General features: G+C 44.8%; 1 protein-coding gene across 1 annotated transcript; it reads left to right on the top strand.

Moving 5' to 3' along the window:
* Positions 1 to 352: 352 nt before the first annotated feature.
* Positions 353 to 19,189, top strand: LOC116983524 (coiled-coil domain-containing protein 3-like). The gene is made up of 3 exons (XM_033037335.1): positions 353 to 938; positions 14,261 to 14,435; positions 17,100 to 19,189. Exons 1-3 carry the CDS (start codon positions 595 to 597, stop codon positions 17,247 to 17,249), a joined length of 669 nt encoding a protein of 222 aa, XP_032893226.1. The 5' UTR covers positions 353 to 594; the 3' UTR covers positions 17,250 to 19,189.
* Positions 19,190 to 21,295: the final 2,106 nt, after the last annotated feature.

Genomic DNA, 21,295 nt, shown 5'->3' with positions numbered 1-21,295 from the left:
ACTTTCAGGAATCCTGTCGGGTGCTTGGAAGAGTTAAGTTAATCATTTAAAAAAAAATGTCGAAGCAGAAACTGGCTGAATAAACTCACTGGAAACCCAGGCAGTCCGCAATGACATGAGCCCAAGCTTTTCTTTTCATCCCGTTCTCAAAACCCTTATGAACAGAGGAAAGATTTGGACGGGTGCCACGGTGGAGAGGGTGGCTGTCGCTTTAAGAAAATCCTGGCGACTCAAACCTCCTTGAAAAAAATGATCTAGCTTCTATGAGGTTTTTTTTAAGGATTTGTATTCAGTGCCCGGTCATAGATTTGTCACCCCCCACACACTCACTCTCTCTCTCTCTCACACATACATACACACAGCACCTCCCACGGAACTCGATAGATAGCCTTCCTTTATATATTTGCATTCTCTGACACACCTTCAACTGGCGCAGAGTGGTCGAGGGACAGTGAGGGTGACGTAGGGAGGGTTTAGGTAAAGTTCAGAGGAACCCGAACCTTACAAAAGAAGCTAGCACACAGAGCATCGCACCATCTGCAGGAACCGTTCTGACCCACTGCCACCACAGGGCTCTGTCAGGCCGCTGTCAGGATGGGCTGGGTGAGCGCACTCTTGCTCCTCACGGTCATCGGGGAAGTTTGGACCTGTCTCCAATACGGCAACAAGAAACGGCAGAGTGATCTGTGCCGACTCGAACTGGCCAAGGCAATCGCATATGCCAAGGTGGTGGCCATCTACAAGATCGATGCCCCCACTATGGAAGTTCCTTCGAAAGAAACGTATACTGCGGAGCTGGAACCGCTGTGTGATGTTTTTATGATCCCGTGGTTCCAGTGGTGGATGCCCGGGGACAGGTTTAACCTGACTGGACTGGGCGACTTCGACTGTCACTCTTACACCGTCATGGAAAACAACACCTATTTTTTCTCGATCAGGTAGGACGGCGGGGGCAGTGGGTGAATGAATGGTGGAGAGAGGGTCGTGTATGGACGCTGGGTGAGATGGCAGGGCTGCCAACATTGGGTGAGAGTTGGGAGTGAGAAATTGTGAGAGACCAAGCCCGAGGGAGAGCAGCAACCGAGGGGGGTGGGGTGGGGTGGGGTGGGGTTACAGAGCTTTTGCATTTTACAGCTTGAAATTGTGCAATTTGGTGCAAAATGTAGCGAGTCTTTTAACTTGAAGCAATATTTATGCTTTTGATTGGATTAGCTATGAATAAAGTTAGGCTAAATTACATTCCTAATCAGCGCTCTTGCTTAACCTTTTCCCCTGTTGCCATCCGGGCAACCTTGGCAGCTTTTTAGGTTGCCAAATGGCAGTTTAGGTGGTCATTTAAGGGCCTTCATGACACGTGCGATAATGTGCTCGGACGAAGTGTGTAGTTACCAGTCGGAATTATGCTCAATGAAGCATTCACATATTGTTTCTGCTTCAAATAAAGTCACAAACTAAACATATTCACCAATCAAGACATGAGATATACCACAATGACATGCAGCAAAATTATAATACAGTATCTCATCTCTTTTTACACATTGCAATTAATGCAATTTTTATTATTTCTTTCCACTTCCAAACAAAAATGTGGTTGTATTATTCAGCGTATGATCAACTTGTGTCAATAAATCCTGGACCATGATAACATATATGCTTAACCATGCACACTACAGATTGATGCAAGCATGTTTTCTGTGAAGGACCGAAAATTACCATGACATGGCCATTGAATATTGAATATTGAATATTTATTACATGTCATTTGAACCTCAGTGAGGCTCAAGCGAAACTTAGTTTCCACAGCCATACAAACAGAGACAATTTCCTACAAGACACACACACAATTCAATTTACACAAACATCCATCACAGTGAATCTCATCCTCACTGTGATGGAAGGCAATGTCTTTCTCTCCCTTGCACCATTTTTCTCCTGATGTTGAAGCCCCAGGCAGGAGATGGTGAGTTCCACAGCCATTTTAGGCCGCTCCGGGCAATGTACGGCCCTGCTCCACGCCCAAAAGTCACAAGTTGGAGCCCCCAGCGGGCGCTGGAATGTCCCGTGGCCATTGAAGCCGCGCCGGGTGATGTACGGCCTCGCTCCGGGTCGTTCCAACCCCGCGACACGGGCTAGAGAAGTCGCGTTGCGGGAGCTCCGGAAAGCGGTCTCTCACCCGGACCCGCGAGCACCCGATGTCCCAGTCCACCGGACCTGCGGCTGCAGCTGGAGCCTCCGAGCTCTGGGGTTAGGCTACAGCAGCGAGTCACCACCGCTCCCCACGCTCCGATGCCGGCCAGCAGATGGTAAGTCCGCAGCTCCCAGGACTGGAGCCCCCAGGTCGTTCCGGCTGGAGGCCGCACCACGGTGCTAGGCCCCAACGACAACGGAGATCCGACAGGGAAAAGGTCGGGTCTCCAGTGCAGGGAAGAGATTTTTTAAAGTTTCCCCCTCCGCCCCCCCCCCCCCCGCCCCCCCACATATACACAGTTAAAAACACTATTAAAAAACACGAACAACTACATTTAACTAGACAAAAAATAAAAAAAGACAGACACTGGCCGCCACTACCAATAGCATGGATCGTTATTGGTACAGAAACACTCTCGCTTCCCACATAATTTATCCACAACAAAATATACAAGTAATTTTCTAAAGGCATTTTATGATAATAGCTGTTAAAACTAACTATACCCATCTGACAGGTTAAACATTACACTAACTAACAAGAGGTGGCCAAAGGACATAAATGCAGCAAATGTTCTTTTGGTAATATATTTAAAGGTGTCAAGCCGCCACATTACCGGACATTCAGGTTAGATGTATATGTTGTGAACAGCAATGAAGATACCCAGTTTGTAAGCAACAAATTTAAAAAAAATAGTTGATAACCGCTTTTTCCATCATTCTCACTTCAGAATTAACGTTAAAATTTCAACTGAATTATCTCCTGGCCAAATTTGTGATGTATAGAAACATAGAAACATAGAAAATAGGTGCAGGAGGAGGCCTTTCGGCCATTCGAGCCAGCACCACCATTCATTGTTATCATAGCTCATTGTCCCCTGTCAATAACTCGTGCCTGCCTTCTCCCCCTTGACTCCACTAGACCCGAGAGCTCTATCTAACTCTCTCTTAAATCCATCCAGTGATTTGGCCTCCACTGCCCTCTGTGGCAGGGAATTCCATAAATTCACAACTTTCTGGGTGAAAAAGTTTTTTCACACCTCAGTCTTAAATGACCTCCCCTTTATTCTAAGTGTGGCCCCTGGTTCTGGACTCACCCAACATTGTGAAAAATGTTCCTGCATCTAGCTTCTCCAGTCCTTTTATAATTTTATATGTTTCTATAAGATGCCCCCTCATCCTTCTAAACTCCAGTGAATACAAGCCTAGTCTTTTCAATCTTTCCTCATATGATGGTCCCGCCATCCCAGGGATCAATCTCGTGAACCTACGCTACACTGACTCAATCACCAGGATGTCCTTCCTCAAATTAGGAGACCAAAACTGTACACAATACTCCAGATGTGGTCTCACTAGAGCCCTATACAACTGCAGAAGAACCTCTTTACTCCTATACTGAAATCCTCGTGTTATGAAGGCCAACATTCCATTAGCTTTCTTCACTGCCTGCTGTACCTGCACGCAAACTTTCAGTGACCGGTGTAGAAGGACACCCAGGTCTCGCTATACCTCCGCCTTACCTAACCTAACCCCATTGAGATAATAATCTGCCCCCTTGTTTTTGCCGCCAAGGTGGATAACCTCACATTTATCTATATTATACTGCATCTGCCACGCATCTGCCTACTCACTCAACCTGTCCAGGTCACCCTGCAACCTCCTAACATCCTCTTCACAGTTCACACTGCCATCCAGCTTTGTGTCATCTGCAAACTTGCTAGTGTTGCTCCTAATTCCCTCTTCCAAATCATTAATATATATGGTAAACAGTTGCGGCCCCAACACCGAGCCTTGTGGCACTTCACTCGCCACTGCCTGCCATTCTGAAAATGACCCGTTCACTCCTACTCTTTGCTTCCGGTCTGCCAACCAATTTTCTATCCATGTCAACACCCTACCCCCAATACCATGTGCTCTCATTTTAGTCACCAGTCTCCAGTGCGGGACCTTATCAAAGGCTTTCTGAAAGTCTAGATACACTACATCCACTGGCACCCCTTCATCCATTTTACTTGTCACATCCTCAAAAAATTCCAGAAGATTAGTCAAGCATGATTTCCCTTTCATAAATCCATGTTGATATGAACTAATCCTTTTACTGCTATCCAAATGCCCCATTATTACCTCTTTAATAATTGACTCCAGCATCTTTTCCACCACCAAAGTCAGGCTAACTGGTCTGTAATTCCCCGTTTTCTCTCTCGCTCCTTTCTTGAAAAGTGGGATAACATTAGCTATCCTCCAATCCACAGGGACTGATCCTGAATCTATTGAACATTGGAAAATGATCACCAATCCGTCCACTATTTCTAGAGCCACCTCCCTGAGGACTCTGGGATGCAGTATATGACTGACAGTAGAAGTATAACCTGGATAAATCCAACGTATAGTTGTGAATTATTTAAGAAGGAACTGCAGATGCTGGAAAATCGAAGGTAGACAAAAGTGCTGGAAAAACTCAGCGGTTGCAGCGAAGGAAATAGGCTCATTAAATAACTACAGTACTGATACTCCATATTAAGAGCATTGATTTGCCGTGAAAATGAATTCTGTAATTACATGTCAACGGTAGCAATAACCATCGAACACTGCAGTTTTAATGTTTCACGTGTTCGCAATTTAATGAATCCATCTTTATGGATTAAAACAATTAATATCATTGGGAATTAGAACACATTTGATTGCATTCCGTTATCAAACATAGTCAATGTTCGTTCTGAAGATATTTCCTGCACAACAGGGTCGGGGGGGGGGGGGGGGGGTGGTGTGAATCAGTGCAGGATGGGTAGATGGCGGAGGGGGGGGGGGGGGTTAAGGCAATCGGTGCGGAATGGATGGATTGAGACAGGGGAATTAGTGTGTGTTGGTTGGAGTAGGTAAAGTTTTGAGGGGAGAGCGCGGGGGGTGACAATGGGGTTGAGTGGGGGGGGGGGATCTGTGCAGGATGGATGGGAGAGCGAGGAAGTCATTGATAGGAGTTACAGGGAGGTGGTCACTCCAAGACCACAGGAGGCAGGCAAGTGGATCACGGTTGGGAGAGGCAAGGGGCACAGGCAGGGACTAGAGAGTACCCCGGTAGCTGTACACCTTGACAATAAGTACTCCTGTTTGAGTACTGTTGGGGGGGACAGCCTACCTGGGGGTAGCGACAGCGGCCGGGCCTCCGGTACAGAGACCGGTCCTGTTGCTCAGAAGGGTAAGGAAAAGAAGAGGAGAGCAATACTAATAGGGGACTCTATAGTTAGGGGGTCAGACAGGCGATTCTGTGGACACAGTCGGGAGACCCGGATGGTAGTTTGCCTCCCTGGTGCCAGGGTCTGTGATGTGTCTCAACGTGTCCAAGATATCCTAGAAGGGGAGGGAGAGGAGCCCGAGGTCGTGGTACATATAGGTACCAATGACATAGGTAAAAAAAGAGAAGAGGTCCTGAAAGGAGAATTTAGGGAGTTAGGAGGGGAGTTAAAGAGTAGGACAGCAAAGGTAACAATCTCGGGATTACTGCCTGTGCCACGCAACAGTGAGAGTAGGAATGGAGCAAGGTGGAGGATAAATGCGTGGCTGAAGGACTGGTGCAGAGGGCAGGGATTCAAATTTCTGGATCATTGGGACCTCTTTTGTGGAAGGTGCGACCTGTACAAAAAGGATGGGTTGCACTTGACCCTGAGGGGGACCGATATCCTGGCGGGGAGATCTGCAAAGGCTACTGGGGAGACTTTAAACTAGAATGGTTGGGGGGAGGGACTCAAATAGAGAAAGCTATTAGACAGTGTGTGAGGCAGGAGGCAGAGAAGGAAAGCATTCAGACCCAACATGTAGGGGGGAAAGAAGAAAACAATAATAAACAGAGAATAAGAGGTGGTGGGGTTCTTAAATGGGTGAGCAGAGAAACAGAGGGGTGTAAATGCAAGGAGCATTCGTAATAAGGTGGATGAGTTGAACGTGCAGATAGCTATTAATGATTATGATATAGTCGGGATCACGGAGACATGGCTCCAGGGTGACCAAGGCTGGGAGCTGAACATCCAGGGATATTCAATATTCAGGAGGGATAGAGAGAAAGGAAAAGGTGGTGGAGTAGCGTTGCTGGTTAGAGAGGAGATTAACGCAGTGGAAAGGAAGGACATTAGCTTGGAGGATGTGGAATCGGTATGGGTAGAACTGCGAAACACTAAGGGGCAGAAAACGCTGGTGGGTGTTGTGTACTGGCCACCTAGCGGTAGTAGTGAAGTTGGGGATGGCATCAAACAGGAAATTAGAAATGCGTGCAACAAAGGCAAAACAGTTATAATGGGTGACTTCAATCTACATATAGATTGGGTGAATCAAATTGGCAGGGGTGCTGAGGAAGAGGATTTCTTGGAATGTATGCGGGATAGTTATCTAAACCAACATGTAGAGGAACCAACGAGAGAGCAGGCTATTCTAGACTGGGTATTGAGTAATGAGGAAGGGTTAGTTAGCAGTCTTGTTGTACGTGCCCCCTTGGGCAAGAGTGACCATAATATGGTTGAGTTCTACATTAGGATGGAGAGTGACATTGTTAATTCAGAAACAACGGTTCTGAACTTAAAGAAAGGTAACTTTGAGGGTATGAGACGTGAATTGGCCAAGATTGACTGGCAATTAGTTCCAAAAGGGTTGACGGTGGATATGCAATGGAAGGTATTTAAAGACTGCATGGATGAACTACAAAAATTGTTCATCCCAGTTTGGCAAAAGAATAAATCAGGGAAGGTAGTGCATCCGTGGATAACAAGGGAAATCAGGGATGGTATCAAAGCAAAAGATGATGCGTACAAATTAGCCAGAAAAAGCAGCATACCAGAGGACTGGGAGAAATTCAGAGACCAGCAGAGGAGGACAAAGGGCTTAATTAGGAAAGGGAAAATAGATTATGAAACAAAACTGGCAGGGAACATAAAAACTGACTGCAAAAGTTTTTATAGATATGTGAAGAGAAAGAGATTAGTTAAAACAAATGTAGGTCCCTTGCAGTCAGAATCAGGTGAGTTGATCATGGGGAACGAGGATATGGCGGACCAATTGAATACCTACTTTGGTTCCGTCTTCACTAAGGAAGACATAAATAATCTGCCGGAAATAGCAGGGGACCGCGGGTCAAAGGAGATAGAGGAACTGAGTGAAATCCAGGTTAGTCGGGAAGTGGTGTTGGGTAAATTGAATGGATTAAAGGCCGATAAATCACCAGGGCCAGATAGGCTGCATCCCAGAGTACTTAAGGAAGTAGCTCCAGAAATAGTGGATGCATTAGTGATAATTTTTCAAAACTCTTTAGATTCTGGAGTAGTTCCTGAGGATTGGAGGGTAGAAAATGTAACCCCGCTTTTGAAGAAGGGAGGGAGAGAGAAAACGGGGAATTACAGACCAGTTAGTCTAACATCGGTAGTGGGGAAACTGCTAGAGTCAGTTATTAAAGATGGGATAGCAGCACATTTGGAAAGTGGTGAAATCATTGGACAAAGTCAGCATGGATTTACGAAAGGTAAATCATGTCTGACGAATCCTATAGAATTTTTCGAGGATGTAACTAGTAGAGTGGATAGGGGAGAACCAGTGGATGTGTTGTATCTGGACTTTCAGAAGGCTTTCGACAAGGTCCCACATAAGAGATTAGTATACAAACTTAAAGCACACGGTATTGGGGGTTCAGTATTGATGTGGATAGAGAACTGGCTGGCAAACAGGAAGCAAAGAGTAGGAGTAAACGGGACCTTTTCACAATGGCAGGCAGTGACTAGTGGGGTACCGCAAGGCTCAGTGCTGGGACACCAGCTATTTACAATTTATATTAATGATCTGGATGAGGGAATTGAAGGCAACATCTCCAAGTTTGCGGATGACACTAAGCTGGGGGGTCAGTGTTAGCTGTGAGGAGGATGCTAGGAGACTGCAAGGTGACTTGGATAGGCTGGGTGAGTGGGCAAATGTTTGGCAGATGCAGTATAATGTGGATAAATGTGAGGTTATCCACTTTGGTGGCAAAAACAGGAAAGCAGACTATTATCTAAATGGTGGCCGATTAGGAAAAGGGGAGATGCAGCGAGACCTGGGTGTCATGGTACACCAGTCATTGAAAGTAGGCATGCAGGTGCAGCAGGCAGTGAAGAAAGCGAATGGTATGTTAGCTTTCATAGCAAAAGGATTTGAGTATAGGAGCACGGAGGTTCTACTGCAGTTGTACAGGGTCTTGGTGAGACCACACAGGAGTATTGCGTACAGTTTTGGTCTCCAAATCTGAGGAAGGACATTATAGCCATAGAGGGAGTGCAGAGAAGGTTCACCAGACTGATTCCTGGGATGTCAGGACTTTCATATGAAGAAAGACTGGATAGACTTGGCTTATACTCGCTAGAATTTAGGAGATTGAGAGGGGATCTTATAGAAACGTACAAAATTCTTATGGGGTTGGACAGGCTAGATGCAGGAAGATTGTTCCCGATGTTGGGGAAGTCCAGGACAAGGGGTCACAGCTTAAGGATAAGGGGGAAATCCTTTAGGACAGAGATGAGAAGAAACTTTTTCACACAGAGAGTGGTGAATCTCTGGAACTCTCTGCCACAGAGGGTAGTTGAGGCCAGTTCATTGGCTATATTTAAGAGGGAGTTAGATGTGGCCCTTGTGGCTAAAGGGATCAGGGGGTATGGAGAGAAGGCAGGTACGGGATACTGAGTTGGATGATCAGCCATGATCATATTGAATGGCGGTGCAGGCTCGAAGGGCCGAATGGCCTACTCCTGCACATATTTTCTATGTATCTATGTATCTATGGGGGGGAGCAGTGCAGGATGAAGGGGTGGGGCAGTGCAGGATGGATTGGAAGGGGTGTCAGTATAGGATGAATTGGGGACTAGTGTAGGATTGATGGGGAGTGGCAGGAGAATCAATGCGAGGTGGATAGGGAGATCAGTACAGGATGAATAGATGGGGGGGGGGGGGGGTGGGGGGAGTAGATGAGGAGTGCCAGTCTACTGCAAATGGTGGTTTGGGTAGTTTGGGTGCTTTGGCTTGAAGTTAAAAGGCACTACTGCAAATGGTAGTTTGGGTGCTTTGGGTCCTGTTTGCACTGTATATTGATTTTATATAAAACGCTACCACTTACAGCTGTGATTTTTGGCCATCTTACTCAGTCCCCCTCCGCTCAGCAGGTGCAAAGGATTCTTCCCATCAATGAAAAATAAAAGTGTTATTAGTGTTTAAAAACTGTTGAGGATCTCTCTCCTGTCAATCACGCCATGAAGGCCACACCTTTTCCGGTGGGAGGGGGAGGGGTTATAAAACCCAGAAGTGGGGGTGTGGCTCAGTCTCTGCATGATGGGGGAGGGAGAGGTCATGACTGTCTGAGCTGTGAATCAACTGAACACACTGAATTCTACTGAACTGTGAGCTTGGTGTTTTGTGTGGTTTTATGGTGGTTTTATGGTGGTTTCACCCTTCATGAAATGGTATGAAGCTGCATTTGAATTTTGTGGCCTTACACCCTGCTTGAAGTGGTATGAAACTGCACTTGAATTTGGTGGCCTTGCACCTGCTCGAAGTGGTAAGAAACTGCTTGAATTTGGTGGCCTTGCACCCTGCTTGAAATGGAAATGAGTCAACTGCCAGCCCACCAGCCGTGAGTGAGCTGCCAACACATCAGGCTTGAGGGACTGAGCTACCACCCCAATAACCCTTACCAGCGCTCCAGAAAGCCCCCCCACTGGCCACCAATATTGGAATTGTTGGAGAGGTGGAATATTGCGTCGGGGGACCAGCCCTCCTGTGTGAACATGGGACCCAACGGATCCCACTTAGTCTAGTGTGATTATAAATGTACTTTGTATCCTTTGGTAAATTGACTGCTGTTGTCGGAAAGTAGTTGATATGGAGCCTCGTGGACAGAGAAATGGCGTGCCAGCTTCTGGACTACCGCTGTGGAGGTGGGGTTACGGAGCAGATCAATTTCAAACCATCCGGAGTATGAGTCGACTAGGACCAGGTACGGTTTGCGATGTCAACCAAAAATGTAAGTTGCCACAGTGGACCATGAGAGGTCAGAAACCGGGTGTGAGAGAAGTGGCTGCTTTGATTGGTGTGGTGCCAAACTGTTGCACACCACACAGGACTCTACCTTCTCATGAATATAATGAGTTATTCCAGCCCAGAAAAAACATGCTTTTTGCTAGAATAGTCGCCTCAGCGTCTGTGTGGCCCCCTATGATGGCATCAAAGTATTTGCTGCTTTGGGAGGCAGGATTTACAGCCTTGTGGCCCTTTACAGTAATACCATCTTGTAGTACTAGTTCGTCACGAACGGAGAAGAAGGGCTGAATTAGGTGGTAGTTTGTATTGCTTATCCAGCCAGCCTTGGTGTATGACAGAGGAGAGCGATCGGAGGGTATCATCAGCAGCAGTCTGGGCTGCCAGGTCTTCCAAACAGGACGAAGAAACATAGGAGACCATCATTACTTCTTCTTATTGCGTATGGCGTGCACAGCCTAAAGTTGTAGGACAACTTGTCCTATTTGATCTTATTTGATTGTGCACACCGGGTTGAATGCATTCATCGAAACAGGACGGATCACGTGAAGGTTGCAATCTCCCACCCCACCTTCATGACAAGAAGCTGGGTGGGGATGAAGATCTGGACTGGACTACATTTGGATGGTGCAGCATGCATAATATGTGTGGTGATAGATATAGTAAAGGTAGACTAATACGGTCAATTTACAAATACCGTCATGAAAAACAACACCTATTATTTCTTCCTGTAAGGACTCCATCCCCTACTCCCAATTCCTCCGTCTTTGCCGCATCTGCTCCCAGGATGAGGTGTTCCACACCAGGGCATCGGAGATGCTACACTTGTCGTTTTACCTCCCCCCTTGACTCCATTCAAGGACTGAAGCAGTCGTTCCAGTTGCGACAGAGGTTCACCTGCATCTCCTCCAACCTCATCTATTGCATCCGCTGCTCTAGATGTCAGCTGATCTACCTCGGTGAGACCAAGCGGAGGCTTGGCGATCGTTTCGCCGAACACCTCCGCTCGGTCCGCATTAACCAACCTGATCTCCCTGTGGCTCACCACTTCAACTCCCCCTCCCATTCCGAATCCAACTTTTCTGTCCTGGGCCTCCTCCATGGCCAGAGTGTGGACCACTGGAAATTGGAGGAGCAGCATGTCTTTTGGAGTGTGGGAGGAAACCTAAGATCTCAGAGAAAATCCAAGTAGGTCACGGGGTCACACAAATATATTCAGGGGATTTTACCAACATCCGATTTTAACAAACTTTTTCCCTAACACATATACTCGAGTATCAACATGGTTGTATTACTTTTGTTTATAATAATTGTAAAAGCACATACTGAGTTTCACTGAAGTCTATCAACTTATTTCCAAAAGTTTAAACAATTTTAAGCACCACGCTAGAAAGAAAATTCAAGATAAAAATATCAAGGCCAACATGTTGCCAGATTGATAATTGAAAGTTACAGCATGGAAACAGGCCCTTCAGCCCAATGAGTCCAGGCCCATCAATCACATGATGACACTGGTTCTATGTTGTCCCATTTCTGCATCCACTCCCTGCACACTAGGAGCAATTTACAGAGGCCAATTAATCTACTAACCCACAAGTTTTTGGGATGTGGGAGGAAACCAAAACATCCAGAGTTAACCCATACGATCACAGGGAGAATGTGCAAACTCCATACAGACTTCACCTGAGGTTAAGATCAACCCTGGGTCCATGTGGCAGCAACTCTACCTGTTTAGTACAAGGGAAAGAAAACAGTTGGATACACTAGACTCTCAACAGTTTAAAGTCAGTTTTCCACAGCTGATCTTGCTGTTGTAAACCACTGCCACCGTCAGCCCACCAAGTCTGTGCCCACCAGCAGTCTCGCACTTAACACGATCCTACACGCACTAGGGACAATTTACATTTATACCAAGCAAATTAACCTACAAACCTGTACATCTTTGGAGTGTGGGAAGAAACTGAAGATCTTGGAGAAAACCCACACGGTCACGGGGAGAACGTACAAACTCCATACAGACAGGACCCGTAGTCGGAATTGAACCCACGTCTCTGGCATTGAAAGAGCTGTAAGGCAGCAACTCTTATCACCGTGCCATCCCTAAATACTACCACTCATATCTACAAAAGCACCAACCTAAATAGGCCTGCAAATAATTTTCCAAATATTGAGATCTTAGTCCTGAGCTGTATATTCGGCCGGAACTAAATGTAACCAACAAATAAACTTTGCCCATTATTCGTGACCTTGCCGGTTTAATTTACATAAGCTTTCACAAGGCAATTAAAAGCTGAATTAATAGGGTTGATAATATAAAAATACTGTTTGTCATTGTAGTTCTGTATCAGGTGTTATTACAATATCAAACCTCTATCAGTCAACATCTTCTCCATTAACTAATAACAAGATAAAGTTAGTTGATATCACCTTGATTAAAATTAGTTGCATTAACTTATAAACAGCATTCTTGGTCAATAATAGTTAAATAATGTAATTCCTGGCATATTCAAAAGGTAATTGTCAAGGTAAATGCATAGCATTTCTAATACAGTATCCAAATGCCAAAGGCATTCAAGGCGATATTACATCTGAGACCACATGCTAGTATTTCAAAGATGAAATAATTATTTCTATAGGTTGAAAATACATATTTTCTGATTACTCTTTGATCAACATCATTCCTCAGGCTCAAAGCTGCCACACATTCAACGTGCACTGGTTAACTCATACAAAAGCACAATCTACATTTTGATGTTTCAATAATGAGAAAGAAAATACCATCATATTATAAAATGGAAGTCAATTTGAAAAATTAGATTGCTTGGTATTAATACCATTTCTCAACAGATTTGGCCAACTGTTACTTTGTTTGTTAAGATATCATCAATCCTGTAATCAGTCCATTGGATAAAGCAGATTAATACCATAAACCATGTAATGGGACCACCTAGGAAACAGTGCTATATCAATACCATAAATCACACAGCCAAACTGACAGATAACATCCAAGACACATCAATCAACTTAACCTCATACTTCACTTATTTAAACTCTTCGGTCAATTTTGGGCACAGGTCATTCTGCCCTGGCCTGGTTTTAGCATGTTTGATATCTCAAAGGCCAGACCAAACGAGACAGCAGATTTGTTTTTCCCCCCCTAAAAGGCATCAGGTACATTCTTACAACAATCAACCTGCTTTGGAATTACTGTTATTTCATTTCAGAATTTAAAATTCCCCAACAAATTAGGATGACTTTTAGTGTTAATATCATAATAATACAAGTATTTTATTGAGATCAGCACTGAGGTGAAGCGATCATCTCACGTTCCTTTAAAAACCTGACAAGGATTCTTGTTTCAACCCCACAGGTTACTTCTTCCTCATCCTACTTGCAAGGATTGCCTGGAAAGATTCCTCATCCACAAGCAACAGTCTCCTTTCCTTCCATTTACATTCCATTAAAAAAAATAGATTTGTCAGTTTACGCAAAAGATTGCCAGATTGCAGTTCAGTTACATGATATCCCAGGACATCGTGGCTTTTAGGAAACTCCTTTGAAAAATCCTAATTCCAGCATTTTATAACAAAAATAATTGGTCCTTTCTCCCCACAGATGCTGTTCGATCTATTGTGTTCCTCCAGCAGACTGTTTGTTGAGGAGGAACTGCAGATGCTGGTTCACACCGAAGATAGACACAAAATGCTGGAGTAACTCAGTGGGCAAGAAGCATCTCTGGAGAGGTCTCCGCTGAGTTGCTCCTGCATTTTGTGTCTATCTAGACTGTTGATCCTTTGATTCATAGTGCTTGGAGGTGTTAAATTCTGGTTTTATGCAGAATGTTAGTTCTGTTTTCATTGAGGGCCAGTCTTGCTATTCGATCAAAGTCCTGCAAATGTCAAAGGAAAAGTAGGTTAAATCTGCGAGATTGTGACTTGGCATATGTAGCCATCAATTTTAATTCAATTGCTGGAATATTACAGTGCTGTAACATGGTGACCTGCCTTGACTAAGGTTATGAAATTTCATTTGCTTTTAGGAGGGATGAAAATCACAACTTGGTGCCAGATGGAATCAATGACCAGGATCCAATTTTCCCTGACACCCCCGAAAACCATAAGATGTTCTTTAGCCACTTTCAGTTCTCCAATTGTGTCAGCGGCACCAATCATCAGACCTACTCACCCGAGTGGGAAGCGCAAGAGCATAATCGGGTAGGACATCCTTGATTAATAATCACCTAAACATTTCATATTATTTTGCACCTTCCCATTTCATCACAATAATCACTGTTCTTCTGATGCCCAAAGATCACTTGTTCTCAGCCTTGAATTATCCTCAAGAAACAAATACCCACAGGCCTCAGAGGCAGAGAATTACAACTGTTTACAACAAGCAGGATGTTCTGCATTAGTAAGCTGTGTATCCTTAAGGGCCTGTCCCACTTAGGAGACCTCCACAGCAACCTCTGGTGACTTTCCCCGCCACCCATGGTCACTGCAAGGTCGCCATGAGGTCACAGGAGGTTTTGGTCACTCTCCCTAATGGTCGAAAGTGGTTTCCGCGAGGTCGAGGCTTCATCTAGGTTGCTGCTTTTTTTTCATTAAAACCGGCCACGACTAAAATAGGTCTTGTTCTGGACTTCCCCAACATCGGGAACAATCTTCCTGCATCTAGCCTATCCAACCCCTTGAGAATTTTGTAAGTTTCTATAAGATCCCCCCTCAATCTTCTAAATTCTAGCGAGTACAAGCCAAGTCTATCCAGTCTTTCTTCATATGAAAGTCCTGACATCCCAGGAATCAGTCTGGTGAACCTTCTCTGTACTCCCTCTCTATGGCAAGAATGTCTTTCCTCAGATTAGGAGACCAAAACTGTACGCAATACTCCAGGTGTGGTCTCACTAAGACCCTGTACAACTGCAGTAGAACCTTCCTGCTCCTATACTCAAATCCTTTTGCTATGAATGCTAACATACCATTCGCTTTCTTCACTGCCTGCTGCCCCTGCATGCCTACTTTCAATGACTGGTGTACCATAACACCCAGGTCTCGTTGCATCTCCCCTTTTCCTAATCGGCCACCATTCAGATAATAGTCTACTTTCCTGTTTTTGCCACCAAAGTGGATAACCTCACATTTATCCACATTATACTGCATCTGCCATGCATTTGCCCACTCACCCAGCCTATCCAAGTCACCTTGCAGCCTCCTAGCATCCTCCTCACAGCTAACATTGCCCCCCAGCTTTGCGTCATCCGCAAACTTGGAGATGTTGCATTCAATTCCCTCGTCCAAATCATTAATATATATTGTAAATAGCTGGGGTCCCAGCACTGAGCCTTGCGATATCCCACTAGTCACAGCCTGCCATTCTGAAAAGGACCCGTTTACTCCAACTCTTTGCTTCCTGTCTGCCAGCCAGTTCTCTATCCACATCAATACTGAACCCCTAATATTGCTGATTGTCCGCTACAACTGAGTAAGCTATTGTTGTATAAGTAGTAGAAACAGACGACTGCAGTTGCTGGTCAATACACAAAAGGCAGCCAGGGCTCTAAGCGGCAAGGGAGGGGGTGCAAGCTGGGGTGGCATGGGCAGGCATCGGTAGGTCAGTCCCCAATAGCCACGGCAGTAGTGTTGCTACCTTACAGCATTTGCACCACCGGAGACCCGGGTTTGCTCCCGACTGCGGGTGCTGTCTGTGCGGAGTTTGTACGTTCCCCCCAAGACAGCGTGGATTTTCTCCGAGATCTTCGGTTTCCTCCCACACCTCAAAGACGTACATGTTTATAGGTTAATTGGCTTGGTGTATGTGTACATTGTCCCTAGTGTATGTAGGACAGTGTTAATGTGCGGGGATCACTGGTCGATGCGGACTCGTTGGGCTGAAGGGCCTGTTTCTGCATTGTATCTCTAAACTAAAGTAAACGCATAACCCGAAATCCAATATAAAGTGGTCTATTATGACTGTACCCTGATTATCACACATTCTATTGTATAAACATTGACTTTACGGCTATTGTAAAATAGAAAGTCAAAGTCAAAGTAATTTTTTTTGTCACATGCACCCAAAGGTGCAGTGAAATGAATTTGCCAGCAGGATACACTTAAGAGGAACATACAATACACAATAAGATTTAACACAAACATCCACCACAGCATTCTTCACTGTGGTGGAAGGCAACAAAGTTCAGCCAGTCCTCCTCTGTTCATCAGTGGTCGGGACCATAAACCCTCCATAGTAGCCGGTACGGACGGCCCAATGTACAAGCCCTCTCGTCGGGATGATCAAACTCCGATGTTGGGACGGTCAAACACACACCGCGGTTTGGAGATCCCGAATCAGCACTTTCCTACCGGAGACCACGGCTTCAGGATGATATAGGCTGCAGGCCAGAGGTCAGACTCTTCTCTGGCGATCCCTGGCAAAGGGATCCCAGACTCCGGTTGGTAAGTCCACGCCCCGCCCGTGGCTAGAAGCTCCGCAGACCACAGCCCCATGATGCCAAAGCCACCAGGCCAGCGATCGGACCACTCTGCTTCTGGCGACTCCCGGCAAGGCTCTAATCCAAGCTGTTAGGCCACGAGGGAGGCAACATGGAAACAATTGCCTCTCCCTCGAGGATGCGACTGAAAGCGGTTCCCCCCTTTTCCCCCTCCACCAGCCTCCACACAACGCACACCAAGAGACACCTAAACTGACATTAGAAACACAAAAAAAGACCTTAAAAAGTCAAAATAACGAACACGCTGCTGGCAGGGCAGCCGCCACACAGCGCCCCCACCGACCAATGTCCCTACCTACCTTCCATCCCCTCTCACCCTCAAAGTTGCCGCTCTCTCTTTATACTCTAATGCCTTCAATGTCTCCTTTAGTTCCACTGCTCAAACGTGCAGAAGGCCCTTTATGTGGAGGAAGACCGGGTGCGGATGCTCAACCAGAAAGTGGAGTCTCTGGAGAAGACCATCAACCATCTGCGAGAGAGGGTGAAGGGAACTAAACGCTCACTTAGGCAGGTGAAGTAAGAGAGCAAGCGGGAAGCAATGCTCATGAAACAGCAGCAGAACAAGTAAAGAGGAAAGTTGAACGCAAAGCAGGACACTGGCAAAACAATCCCGAAACCAGTCAAGAAACCAGTCAACACCAATCTGTAACGTTCCAGACTCACTGGTTGTAATGATCTGTAAGTTAGAGTTAAAATGCTTCCATGCATTCCACATGGAAACACACAGAAACTACCTTCACCATAACAGCAATCTATTCTCAGTAACATTGTAGTTGTGTGAACTAGAAAAATATAGTTGTGTAGCTTGGCTTTCACATTTGCGTTATATTTCTCAGCCAATTTAAGTTTATTTTCTGTTTATAGCAAGAGTAATTGAGTTTAGGTAGAAGCAAGTTGAAACAGGCATGGGACCCAATGCAGAAAACTGGTGGAAACCTCCCTGCATTGATTGGCAAGTTGGCAAAACGTTGGCAAGATTCCACAGGGAAACAATCTTGATGTGGAAAATAGAACAAACTGCACCAGGGCAGGAATTCATGATGTATTGGGAGGGAACATTTATTAGTAAGAGCAGCTTTTACACAGCCCTGTCTACACTTTACTGACCAGTTCAGCATTTAAAGCTAAACTAATTGGTTTATTAAATCTTCTAACTCCGTTATTGATGGGCTCATTTCATTGGAAGTTTTAAATTCATGGATAAAAACAGACTAATGATATTTAAAACACAGAAATTGCAAACTGTGATAGAGTAATAGAGATACAGCACGGAAACATGCCCTTCGGCCCACCGAGTTCATGCTGCCATCAACCACCCAATTACACTAATCTGACATTAATCCCATGTTTTATTCTGATTAATTCCCCTGATTCAAAAGTGAAAAAGCTAAGGCTAAAATGTTCTAATGATAAAACAATCTGGAAAGCTCATTAAGCAGGTAAAACACCTCAGGCATTTCAGCCTTTCATTAATACTGAGTCCATTGCTAATTATACTGTAATTTGGTGTAACTGCATTGAAAGATTTCACGGAGTGCTGGAGTAGCTCAGGGGGTCAGGCGGCATCTCAGGAGAACATGGATAGGTGACGTTCCAGAACTGAAACATCGCCTGTCCGTGTCGCCTGAGATGTTGCCTGACCCACTGAGCTAATCCAGCACTCTGTCATTTTAGCAAACCAGCATCTGCAGTTCATTGTTTCTTCATTTATAGATTGTTTTTTTCCAAATATAAATGGTTAATTTGAATCACCATCACCAGCAATCCATTTAATAAAGTTAGTGTTCACACATCCAGGACCACTTTCCATTAGGAGTTTGCAATGCTTTAAATCACAATTTATTTTGTTTAGCTGGAATAGACTGTGCTTTTTTTCTGTGTGGAATGGTTTGTAAATGTTGCTTCATGCCATGATCAAGCTTAATAGGAACCTGAGGGTAATTTCTATTTTACACAGTGGTGGTGGGTATATGGAACAAGCTGCCAGAGGAGGTAGTTGAGGCAAGTACTATAATAACATTTCATAGATACTTGGATAAGGTACAAGGATAGGAATGGTTTAGAGGGATATAGGGGAAATGCTGGCAGGTGGGACTAGCATAGATGGGGCATTTTGGTCAGCATGGAGAAGTTGGGCCGAAGGGCCTGCGTCCATGCAGTATAACTCTATAACGCTACAACTCTTTCTGTTTCACATCCTGCATACTGCATGCCATTCACGTGTGGAGGTGTGTGCCGGAAGGCAGGATGGGAAGGTGTGAGGGTGGGCTCAAGTGGAATCATCCAAATGGAATATAAGGTTTAAGGTTGTGGGTGCCCACACAGTTTCACCTCATCATGTCAAGGAAATATTCCTCCAATAGTTGGATCAATTATCGTCTCATATGTGTGTATAATATGCAAAACAAGGAATTTCACTGTGACATGTCACATGTGATAATAAAGTATCAATCAATCAATTAATGTCTCTGTGTTGATTCATTTGTGCTCTCCTGGTTAATGCCAAGTGACAATACGTCTGACCAATAAACTTGCATCACAAACAAAACCAGGTAAGTTTCTATTCTTCACATTACATGATTGTCATATGGTCATAAGTAATAGGAGTAGAATTAGGCCATTCGGCCCATCAAGTCTACTCCACCATTCAATCATGGCTGATCTATCTCTACCTCCTAACCCCATTCTCCTGCCTTCTGCCCATAGCCCCTCACACCCGTACTAATCAAGAATAGTTTGATCTTTATTTTATGAGGAGTTACGATGAGCGATTAGGTGAAGAAGCCCCGCCAGTCCACATGTGCGTCAATCTTCAAAGCAGCGGTGTGAAATCAAAGATAACAGTAGTCAAAGTGACATAGTTAGATTAGAGAAGACTAGAAGTATTAGATGACCTTGATGAGGGTTGGGAGGGGAGGGCACGTAATCGCTCATCGTAACTCACCATAAAATAAAGATCAAACTTCGAACTGGTAAGTTCTCGTTTAATCTTACTATTTTACTTCGGTGTCACGTGAGTGATTCTGTGAAGATTTCAAAGCTCTGTGATTTCATGCCGTGGATACGAGTCCATGCGACACACTGCCTCAGTTGACACAGGATGAGTAATAATAAATAACGCATTCAAACATGATACAGACTGAAACATGTTGATGCTTTAATTAACAAAAAGAAACAATAGCGACCCCTCTCTCCCAGGGGGAAGCTATAAAACAGAATTTAAAATGGAGTGAGCAAATACCCCCAGTGTGGCAAAAGATTTATCATAGAACCTTTGAAAGACCATCCTGCGGCCGCGAGGATTTGGTCGAGAGGGACGTCCAGTGTCGCCCTGGTGGAGTGAGATTTTAAAACGTCAGTGTCCACTCCGGCACAAGCCAGAACCTGTTTCAGCCACCTTGAAATGGTCTGTACCGACACCTTCTTATGAGGCTTTTTGTGACTGATGAATATCGTTAACTCGGAGCCTCTGAGGCTCTGGGTGACATTGATATACTGCTGCAAGTGCGTAACTACACATAGGCGAAGGTCAAGTTCAAGTTTATTGTCTTGTGTCCCTAATAGGACAATGAAACTCTTGCTTTGCTTCAGCAAACAGAACATAATAGGCATTGACTACAAAACACATGAATAAATAAACTGATAAAGTGCAAAATGACAGATAATGGGTTATTAATGTTCAGAGTTTTGTCCGAGCCAGGTTTAATAGCCTGATGGCTGTGGGGAAGTAGCTATTCCTGAACCTGGTCGTCGCAGTCTTCAGGCTCCTGTACCTTCTACCTGAAGGTAGCAGGGAGATGAGTGTGTGGCCAGGGTGGTGTGGGTCTTTGATGATACTGCCAGGCTTTTTGAGGCAGCGACTTCGATAAATCCCCTCGATGGAAGGAAGGTCAGAGCCGATGATGGACTGGGCAGTGTTTACTACTTTTTGTAGTCTCTTCCTCTCCAGGGCACTCAAGTTGCCGAACCAAGCCACGATGCAACCGGTCAGCATGCTCTCTACTGTTGTTAGAAATATTTTTCCCAACTACATCAGCAACAGTATTAAAGATATAACCTGAATGTTTATGCTCAAATAAATCAAAGAGTCAGAAAATCTCTGCAATAGCTTTACTTGTCACCATGGTGAGAGAAAGACCGACAACGATGTGCACAAAGCGTCCACACCAATGTCGATGCTATTCAGACTGACAATACAGAAGTTTACATACATCTTTATACTAATACAACAGCCATAAGCGCATCGTTAGTAATTTTCCATTACATGAATGAAGGTTAGGGAGGCAGGGAGTTTATAGGGAGGAGACCACCTGCCAAAATAAGACCTTATTGTTTGGAAACACATATACAGGATGATAGCATTAACATGGAATGTCATAAGGATGAGAACAGTTCTTATCTATGTTCTCGCAGCTACTGCAAGGCAGATTTGTGATCTGTTCTGCCGGATCACTGCAAAAAGCTTGTTTTTACTACATGCTAACATCTTTAAAGCATTAATTAAAGGTACAGTCCCCGATAGCTATAGGAATGAATTTTTCGATAATTTTCCTCCTATTTTTACAA

This window comes from Amblyraja radiata, chromosome 18 (genome assembly GCF_010909765.2).
Source record: "Amblyraja radiata isolate CabotCenter1 chromosome 18, sAmbRad1.1.pri, whole genome shotgun sequence".
Lineage (NCBI taxonomy): Eukaryota > Metazoa > Chordata > Chondrichthyes > Rajiformes > Rajidae > Amblyraja > Amblyraja radiata.
Note: the sequence above shows the minus strand (reverse complement) of the source record. Positions and strands in the feature narration are given on the sequence as shown.